This window comes from Atractosteus spatula, chromosome 14, assembly GCF_055471065.1.
Source record: "Atractosteus spatula isolate fAtrSpa1 chromosome 14, fAtrSpa1.hap1, whole genome shotgun sequence".
NCBI classification, from domain to species: domain Eukaryota; kingdom Metazoa; phylum Chordata; class Actinopteri; order Semionotiformes; family Lepisosteidae; genus Atractosteus; species Atractosteus spatula.
Window position 1 is genome coordinate 11,269,536 of NC_142719.1, and position 10,600 is coordinate 11,280,135.

The window sequence follows — 10,600 nt, forward strand, 5'->3', positions numbered from 1 at the left end:
AGTCCACCATTTGAGTAGATGGTAAAATTTTGTTTTCAGTTCGTTTGTTCAGTCCTGGGTTTTAAAGGAAACTCTCCAGATAGGAAGGAGGCACCTCCCTTCCAGAGCAGAAAAACAAAGAACCACCTAAAGAAACATTTAGTTGCACCTTCCCCTATTGACAGCATTTATGCTTGGCCCGTTTTGGAGTTCCTGAGCTGTGAAACTGAATGGCCTGTCCAGGCAGTATCAGTCAAAATGTCAGGCTTATTCTCAGATTGAGTTACAAGAGCAGTCCTGCCTGTCGCTCTGACAATGGACACCGGCACTGAATAAGAGGCTGAAACTTTAATGAGAAAAACTCGATCCCATTGCCAGGTAACCAGCAGAACCATGACAGATGCCCCTCACTGGTCTGGCTATCCAGCACAGGTCCTGCATTCCGGGAGCACCAAACTTAGGGTGAGATCCAACATTTTTGCTTAGTGGGATCCGGGATGAAAAAATAAACAGGGAAGGAAACATGAAACAACACATGATTTTATAAAACGGGATTCGAAAATCCAAACAGTTTAATCTTACTCCAGAATAAAACTCTTCATTACTGGGTTTCTGGAGGCAGGACCCTGATGAAGTGAAGAGGCAGGAGACGGCGAACGTTGATGGTGTTAAAAAAGCTGTGAGACCTGTCAGGAGTAAACATGAACCCGGCACTTTGGAAAACCTACAAGAGCAAGGTGCTGAAAACCTTGAACCCAGACTTCGAGGAGGACGCGGTGGAGCAGGTACAGAGAGCTTCCAGCTTAACTTCCATCTCCACCCTTCTTCCACAGATCACAGGAAAGTCTGGACCTCTCCCTGGGCTCAGACTCTTTTTATGTGTAACGTCTCTTTGCTTATGACAGTTTAACAAATCTGACCTGATCTTTGAAAGATCTCTGAAGATGAGCTTTGAATGTTATTTACACGCGCTAACAGAAAGCTTTTAAAAGCAACATTTGGTCTGTATTCATTCTAAAGTTATTCATTTGAAAAACTTAAGGTTTCAGAAATTTCCAGTAGGAGAATATGTTTAAAGTTATATTTTTCTTTAATCTTATATCTCTTACAGGAGATTTTACAAAAAAAAATAATGTGATGATGAGAATGTTTTTTTCTGAGTATTTCTTATATTGAATTCTGATGTGTGCTTTTTGCTGTTTGCCAAGGTTAACCTGGATTTGTGTTGTGACAAATGAGACTAAATACGTCTGGGAGTTCTCAGAGAGATTTGTGAAACTACATTAGTCTAGCTAAATTTTTGTAAAAGAATCTTTGTATTTTTTATGATGTTGGTCTAGACTGGCTCAGACTATCATCCTTCCAATCCTCCCCACTTCAATTATAATCAGAAGGATGAATTTCATAATGAAGCAGCTTGTTGTACTAATGTACTACCTACAGAATCGATTGTATGGGATTCACCTTGTGTAGCATTGGTCTGTATATTACAGTTCAAATAAAACTGAGTCTAACAGGTAACTACAGAACTCCCAGGTGTTCTGACCTATTTCAGGCTATGCTTATTAACCTCAGTCATAGTGAAGATCCACAAACCACTCATTAGTGCCATGAGTGACTAGTGTGGAATGAGATAGCTAAGCTCAATTGGAAATAGGTCATGAAGCTGGCACTATCTTCTTTGTCCTTGGAAGAACAATCCAGGCCGTGTTAGAGACGTTTAAGTGACAGATGAGACAGGTGAAGTATTTGATGTCTGATCAGAAGTACTTGTCTGAAATAAGGGTTAAACTCAAAAACCTACAGTACCATTCCATTTGCTCACTTAAACGGTACTTTGCACTTTTTCTTCTTTCAATCAAATCAGAAAAAATGGGAATTATCTTTTGTCACCCCCACAGCCCAGTGCAAAAATGCACAATGCACGCATGTTGAAAGAACGGGAAAACTGAGAAAATGGTAAACATTTCAATGGGAGTATTTAAAACTTTTAGATTTGAGAAAACCAAACAGCTTTCTGAAGTTTGTAACCCAGAAGACACTGGGGCCTTTTTTTTAGAAATGCTTAAACTCCTAATTTATAAATGAGGAGAAGAGCAGGACATGGGTCATGATCCCAAGGAACCAATGAAAAAATGTTTCAGTAGTAGAAAGGGCACAGTGTGCTGGGCGTTTTATTTCCAGTGTGTTAGTACTGTTGGCTCCAGTGTCTCTGATGGCTACTGATCCAGTCTGCCAAATCATGCTCCTTGTCTGACAAACCTCTGAGGACCTGGGTCTCAGTTTTCTCCCCCTCACAATTTGGAGACGGCATTCAGTTTCAGCACAGAGAGACAGAGACCATTCTGTGGGTGCAGTGACTGGAACACACCCTCAGTGCTGCTGAAACTGGAGCCCAGCTGCAGCACAAAAGGGTTAACTATCTATGTGTAATATCTTCCTCTGGTATACGGCTTTGCTAGGTATCCATCCTTGAGTGAGCTTTTTTTTCTTCAAATGTCTACAAATAAAGATGAAGTCTTTTTCTGAAATGATGGTGCTAATGCAGAAAAGCATTTTTTAACTTTAGACCAAAGCAAATTGCATTTATACATATTTATAGAAATGGACATTTTACGGGACCACTCTTAGCAAAGCACTATGCGCAAGAGTACAATAACAGTGCCACACCTAGGATGTGAGCCCACAGCCTTCCAGTTTTGAGCACAGATCTCTAACCACCACTCCACACTGTTGTTTAACTCCCCCGAATGCTGCCTCCAGAAATGCAAAGATCAGAAAATAAATTTCAGCAATGCACTCTCTTAAACCAAGAATAGGTAGTAGTTAAAATCCAGCCATCCGTTTTCTATCCACTTTATCCAATCACGGGTCACGGGGAAGCTGGAGCCTACCCTGACAAGCAATGGGCGCAAGGCGGGGTACACCCTGGATGGGACACCAGTCCAACTCAGGCCACACACAGACACACACACCAGGGCCAATTTCCCAGAAGCCAATTAACCTACCTGTATGGAAACCGGAGAACTCAGAGGAAACCTATGCAAACACACAAACTCCCCGCTGGGCATTAAAAAATCAACTGAACAAAATCGTTTGGTGTGCATTTCGCTATTTCCCCTGCACAGTGGTTCAATTAATTCTTTTCGCAAGAGAACACTTTAAAAGGAATACTGTTTTTTTCCCACATATGAAGGATTCTTGGAAAAAACAGCTTTGTGCAAATACCTGTGAAGGGTCCAACAGCCAGGGAAGAAATGAGTTTCCTTCAGTGCCCAACGAGAATATAGCCCATGAAAGAGTTTTCCACTCTGGGAGACACAGCTTGTGTTGCCTTAAAATATGCAAGAGATGTTAAAAACATTTATGAAATGATTCACTCAGTGTGTTTCCATTGTCTTCAGTTCAGTTAATAGTTGTTTTTGCCTTAACTGTTCCTTACAGTTACTGGGATATTGACTTGTTCCATCCTGTCTACAAGGGTTAAATGTGTAACTGTAGAACTTTGAAGTCTACGGGCAATGTCTTTGCATAAAAGGGTCCATTTGTTTTACAAACTCAGTCAGTCTAGTTATGAAAACCAAAATATAGACCAGCCTGGATTAGATTTGTCTGAAACTACCCACTGCAGAGATTTGGAGGATTTTTACAACACAGGCATTTCTTCAACTGTTTCTGTAGAAAGCCACTAATGAAAAGTGGCAGAAAAACGAAACTGCAAGTACACCTCTCCTCTAATTACACTGTGAGTGAGTATCAGCTGCATTCCGCCTTCCTGTAATGTTTTTGAAAGAGTGGGGCTTAAGAGAGTCAAATTATAAACACATTTGAGTGGAGACCACTGCCTTCACTGTAAGACAGCAAAGATCAGGTGAAGCCTCATCTTAAATCAGGAGAAGACCAGTTGCTTTGAAAAAATCTAACTTAAAATGTTTAATTTTTGCCTTTTGTATGTATAAGCCATTTAATTGGCCAATAGAGAAGTAAAGAAATGAATGGATGACTGTGCTGGGATTGACATTATATGGTACGTCATAGATCATATATCTTGCATCGTACACCACACATCACACAACATACATCATACAACACATCAAGATCAGTCACTCAACTTTTTTGTTGTCGCTGATATTCGCGTGTTTTCATCTGCCCTGAGTCGTGGGCTGGCATCTGACAAACCTACTGTTTCTTACTGAGCTGCAGGGAAATTATGTGATGGGTGTAATGGATGCAATTGCTATCAAACAGCTTGCAGAGAAGTCTCCTGTGTAGCACCTGCAAACAGATATGAAAAATCTCTTTCAGCAGCCGCACAGCTTTCATAAAAGATAAAGAGAGCTATTCCAGCTGTGGGCACAGTGTTGTGTGTTTGCATGACCCTTTGTGTTATATGACTTTTCCAGATTAAAAAAATATATCATCAGTGTTTTTTTATAGCATCTAAGACAACACAGAATAATTATACACATATCAGGGTTTAGAAATTAATTCATTTGCTTTAATTTTTCTTGCCTGTGAAAATAAGGTTCACTTTGGATTATTGGTGTGATTAATTTAAAACAGTTGTTCTTCTGTGGGATAATTCATGTGTGAATGGCACATACTGTATATACATAGACACAAATGCCTTACATTACATAGAAATAACTTTGAAACTACTGTACAGATACAGGAATCAAAGCTGTCAAACTTATTAATAGGACGGAAGCTCAAAGTGATTTGTAGGCCTTTATACGTGTAATACATTTATCAAGGAGAAATGTTATTTTATAGACTCATCTACACTGTCTGAACAAGCAAGCAAAATAGGCTGGAAAAGGAGCTGTTCTCATTGAATATCAATTCAGAAAGCTTCCAAATCTTGGCAGTGATTTCTGATTCCAGTCATGCAACATACAAGAATATCACAAAGTAATACGATTTCATTGGCTCCAAAACAAGAACAAAGTTTCTACAAAGTAGTACTAGTAAATTTTAATAACACCAGAGGGAGCTGTTTACTAAAGAAAACCAGGTCCTCTTCACCATCAGAAAGGTTGCCCAGTGCAGAAATAAACCAGAGCAAACCCAGGCTGACCTTGGGGAACTTTCAAACTCCACACAGAAGGTGTCCCCATCTGGGATTGAATCCAAGACCCTCACATATCTTTGAGGCACCAGCTTTTAAATACCATGCTGCTGTTCTGCCCAGTCTCATTCCCCTAGGTCTAAATTGATAACAGCTGTCAAAAAGGACCGCCGAAACATTACCGCAAATGGCAGTTGACAGACATCTGGTTCTTAGCCCTAAAGGGGGGGGAGCTCTTTATGAATTTACTTTTATACATTTGAAGGCAGTTTACGCAGACAAGATTGTCTTCAGGAATTATAGAGCTCTCTCTGTACCATAGCAGGTTTTGGGTCTTGCACAGAAATTCTCTGGGGTTTTCCTATATGTTTAGTCCCAACCGTATACCAGTAGGGAAACATTGAGTGTTATAGTGAATGGCATAAAAAAATCCATATTGTCATTCTAATCCTGTTCCCAAAGAGGTTAAGGAATGGATTATTTATCAGTAAGACTGTTGTAACTTTGGCAATCTTGGTTGGAATATGATTCCCTGAGGTTGTGGCATCATTGTCCTGTTAATTGCATCATTGATACAAATCTTATTTCAGTGTAACTGTATTCATAACCAAGACTGTACGATCTAACATTAGGCCACATGAGTGCTTTACCATATTGTGCTGGGTTTGTTTCCAGAGCAATGAAGTTGAAACTGACCTTGCTGCTACCCCAGAAGATGAGGGTACGAGTGCTGTCTCCCAGCTTGCAAGAAAGGTAAGGATAGAGGTTAATCACAATCTGAAACACCGGCAGCTCTATTTAAAACACTGCAATAAAATTATACAAATGATCTTTATTTATAAAACATCTCCACTCCACTCTTAGCACTGACTGTACAGCCACTCAAGATGATGTATAATGCATAGAATCCCTATGGCATTGTAAATAAGTAATTGTGCAAGTAATTATTATTATTAAAAAGTTAATGATCAAATAATAATCAAAAGTAATAATAAGGTATATGAAATTAAGAGCAGCAAATGAATCAGATCTTGTTATTTCTTTGAAAGGAGATTCCACTGAATCTAAAAGCATAAAAACAGGTCCTGTCTCTCGCAATTTGTAGTCTGATCCTGGACACACATACAGTACTGTAAGAGCCTGGCATCAGTGAGCTAACGTTTAAGTCTGGGAGCATAATTAAACCAAGAATCAGTAAGGAAGAAAGGGGAGAGTCATTTAAGATCTTGGGCATGAAAAATAAGATATTGAAATCACACACATCACTGCCTGGTGGCTCAGCTGACAGAACAAGGTTGGACTGAACTGTGTGTCCTATCCTGCCAAGCTGCTCTTTGCAGAGGCCCAACATGTTATTCTGTGAGTGTTCCTAATTGTTTAGCTGGAGGGAATACTACTGCAAAAATATATAGATATATAGATATAGATACTTTTAAGAAAGGGTATTTTAGCTGCTTCTTATTGAACAATGTACTGCTATTGTATAACTTTCTGCATGAGTGCTAATAGTATAATAGACAAGGGTGTTGCCTTGTTGGGCCCCACTACCCTGTGCCTCAGTAAACCTGAATATATTGATGCATTTTAGATGTTACTCTTACTGCAGTGCTCACCCTAATGCTAAACACATTTCTATACATTACTGTACCCAGGCACGTTAAGTAACTTTGATTTCTGAACTAGCAAATAAAAACGTTGTAATATTTCTGTTCTCTATAGCCTATAGTAACTATAGTTCTCTCAGAAGGTCTGCTGCAGCCCTTGAGGTATTGCTGCTAAAACTACAGTCAACGTTGGTTCAGAAGGCTGGTGAAGCACCAGTACAGAGCCACAGGACCTGCTGGAGAGCAGTGGTTGATCAGATGGAAAGAGGAGCTGCACAATGTTTATTTAATAAAGGCTCTTATTGCATTACAATGTAAGTCGGGCCTCCATTTTGGCCGACTCTTCCCCAGAGCTATTGCAGTAGCTGGATCAACACAGTCACTAAAACCTTTCTTATTTCAGGAAACAGAAAATCCATTAAATAGCAGAGCTATTGCAATCCCAGAGAACATTTGAAAAACTGAAAACACGTATCTCTTTAGGGAGCACAAAACACTCATTTAGCTCTTTACTGAAGCCAAATTCCATAAAAATGATATCATTCATATGGATTAATTATTGAAATCTGCAGTAGCCTGCACAATGGAGTCCAGGTTAGGAAATACCATAGGGATTATCACCAGTAACAGGCCGAGACCGCGGTGTGGAACCTGCATGGTCCCAGTCCGAAAACGCGGAAGGACCACCTGTTGCTATCTGCTCAGATGCAGGGTGCTGGTGCCAAAGGCTGGAAGAGCATGTCTGCGCTGTTCAGCAGGGAGGACGAACACAAGCTGCTGGCGTCCGAGAGCCAACCTGCGGCGGACCAGTGAGTACAATATCTCCCACACGCCGTCCCCGACCCGCGCAGCCGGGATGACATCACAGCGATGGGACGGAGCAGCCCCCCCTGGACTCCTCTTCCAAGCCTTCAGTGTGGCACGGAGAGCGCAGCGCGGTGTTTTACACGGCTGTGAAAGCTCGGAGCCTTGCGGTAAAACTGGCGAGTGAGAGCCAGTGTCGTGTATCGGCTCAGGGAGTGCTGCGCAAGCTTACTCTGTCAGCCTCAGAGGGGTGGAGCAGGTGGACAGGTGGAATAGCGCTGACAATTACCCACGATAGGATACATTATTTTTATTGGACAGTATATAATTACCATAGTAATTATATTGTACAATGGGAAGTCCTTACTGTTTAGGAATGACTTATTGTTGTAATATTCATTCCACAACATGCGCACACTTATACACTGTGTTTAGCAGAGGTGCGTGATTCTATGATAGTACTGTACTCATTTACATGAAGATTTTTTCTTGTTCCTTCCATTTTCACTCAGATTATGTACAGTCTGATGCAGTTGCTACGAGTAACACTAAAAGGGTATCCACTGAAGCTTTTTAGCACTATGGATAAAAAAGTATTTTTTGTATTTTTAGTATTTCGTTAAAATGAGATAAATATTTGCATTTATACGAGATAACATTGCATTAGCACTAGATCATTTTGGCACTTAGACAAGATAACATTGCTGAAAATGTGATAATTAATTGGTGAACAATATTACTATATTAATATCTGTCAAGATATATGCAATAATATTGTCCCAAGCAAAGTAGCATTGACCTTAACATCAGAAGAATATCGTCACACTTATCTTTGTGCAAATGAATTAATCTAAAGGAGCATGTGTACTGTATATTGCGTACAAGAAGTAGAACACCCTGTGACTGAGCATTCCTGGGAAGTATGCCTGTCTTTTTCACCATTTCTGTGAGAAGCATAAATGACATGGGTTTACAAACGTATGTTATTCTACCTGTGAAACTGCAGGAACATGTACTGTACATAGGTTGTTGCCTTCTCTTTAGACATTGAACGGAATACATTTATGATGACTTGAAAGTCAGACTTAGACCTACAGTACTGTTGACTTACTGTTGCTGTTATTGTTGGTCAGCCTTGAAATCTTTAAGCACAAAAACCTCAAAAGCTTTTAGACTATGCTTACATGAAATACACTTGTATATGGAAGTTCAAATTAGTACAAACAATGTCCATGAGCACATTCCTCCATGGACCCATCTGTGTGTGAGCCAAATTATGGTGCTCCACTGTGCACAGTTTTCATAGAAATGTGTGAAAAGGCCAAATGTCTTTATAAACAACCCTGTTTCAAATTTTATCCCAGGAGCACTAATGAGGTCACAATAACAGTTAATGGCCTCTTATTAACTGGGGGCCTCCCTAATTTTCTCTCATATGGGATTTACTAAGCTCACTGTTTGCTAGTAAGATGCTAAACCATGATAAGGAATTGTCTTTGATGTACACATTTAGCATTTAAAAGAAATTCAGTGTATATGAAGGTCAGCTTCAACTTTGAAACTGAGCTGTTAAACACAGCCTCCCTTGTTCTGAAAGCTCTTTGTTGACGGGAACAATTTTTAGCTTGTTGTTTTTTAAGATATTGCACATTCTTCTGCCCGTGGTCACAAGCAAGCACACAACATACTGATGAAGGCCTGCCGAGCTTCAAAGAGTCTCGTAAAATCAGAAGTGTTTTTCAGCAAAAAATGAAGCAGAGACCCGTGCTTGTTGTTTTAATCGCTCTCTGAGCCTTGTAGCTCATCACGTGGAACCTACTGACAGATCCGGTGTGGCACAGAACAAACAGTTCGAGGAATTTTTCAGCCCCGATGTGTTAACTATTGTCTTCCAGCCCATTGGCACCGAAACAGGAGGAGCCTCGTCCGAACAAGAGGGCCACGGGATTCTGGGATAGCTTCGCGACCAAGTGGCAGCAGCAGTCCGCCGCAATGAGGGAGGCCGAGAGTGAGCTCGCGGGCGAGGCGGTGCCCGAGGACGCCGGGTCAACCCCGGAGGAAGGGGGGATAGAGGAGGGGGAGAGCAACAACTCCACCAAGTACACAACACTGGGAGGGGCTGAGGACACGGGCTTCAAGTGGAACTTTGTGACCAGCAAGCTGGCTGAGCTGAAGAGCAAGAGCCAGGCAAAGACCAACTAGCCGGCGACAATCAGGAAGAGAAAACTAGGAGACCCACAAAACCCCCTTCCTTTTCCCCATCCTCCAAACACCTGGCTGGTTTTCCTGCGTGAAGGCCCTTATGCAGTTTACTGTGGTAAAATCAGAGTAAAGTGTAGTAAAGCACAGTGAAATTATGCTGAAAGCATGGTAAAGCACACAGCAAGCCATGGAAACTCAAAGCAAAGCATAGCTGAATCCATACGAGCATGGGAAAACTAGAGATTTACCATAGTAAACATGTGTAAGGGCCATGCCACCTTTTGACATAAAGGCTGACTTGTGCAGTAGTCTCAGGTGATTGTCTCTTATATAGTCTCAGGGCAAGATGCTCTTATCTGACGTTTTAATCTGTGAAATAATAACATATTCAGGGAAAGAATTACTGCATTTTGGACACTCTTTCTACAAATACAGAAAATGGTTACCAGCATTTCTCCAGGAAGGAAAAAAACAGTAAAAAGAGAAAGTGGATTTGTCAAAAACGCAGCTTTTCTTTTGCTGCTCAGATAAAGGCAAAACCCCTTTCCCTGTTCGACCCTGTGTGTTAGGCCATGAGGAAGGAACAGGTTGGAGCCTTCGTGAGTCTAAGACAAGATGGCTTCAATCTGTAAGGAGAACAGGTAGCTGAGCTGTGTGGTGGTGGTCTGTCAGCTCTGTATTGATGTAGGAGGGAGTACGGGAAATCTTTCCTATAAAAGACAATAAAAATGATCTACTGGCAACATGGGGGGTGAGGAAAGTAGATATTTAGACAGGAGTTTGAAAGAGAAAGGCAAGAGGGTTTGTGCTGAGCTACTATTCAGATGCAGTCGACGTCTAACGACTTACAGAGGGTATGTGTAAATTCAGACCCAAATGTGACACATACTGTATGACATACCTGTAGACATTCCTGCACTGTGGATTTAGGGTCTTTTATTGA

At 41.0% G+C, this 10,600-nt stretch overlaps 1 protein-coding gene across 1 annotated transcript; it reads left to right on the forward strand.

Annotated features, from left to right (window-relative positions):
• The first annotated feature begins 680 nt into the window (after window positions 1-680).
• LOC148820626 (uncharacterized protein C1orf232) lies at window positions 681-9,657 on the forward strand. The gene is made up of 4 exons (XM_088933379.1): window positions 681-764; window positions 5,723-5,800; window positions 7,357-7,460; window positions 9,351-9,657. The coding sequence occupies exons 1-4, from the start codon at window positions 681-683 to the stop codon at window positions 9,655-9,657; spliced, it is 573 nt and encodes a 190-aa protein (XP_088789505.1).
• The last annotated feature ends 943 nt before the right edge of the window (window positions 9,658-10,600 follow it).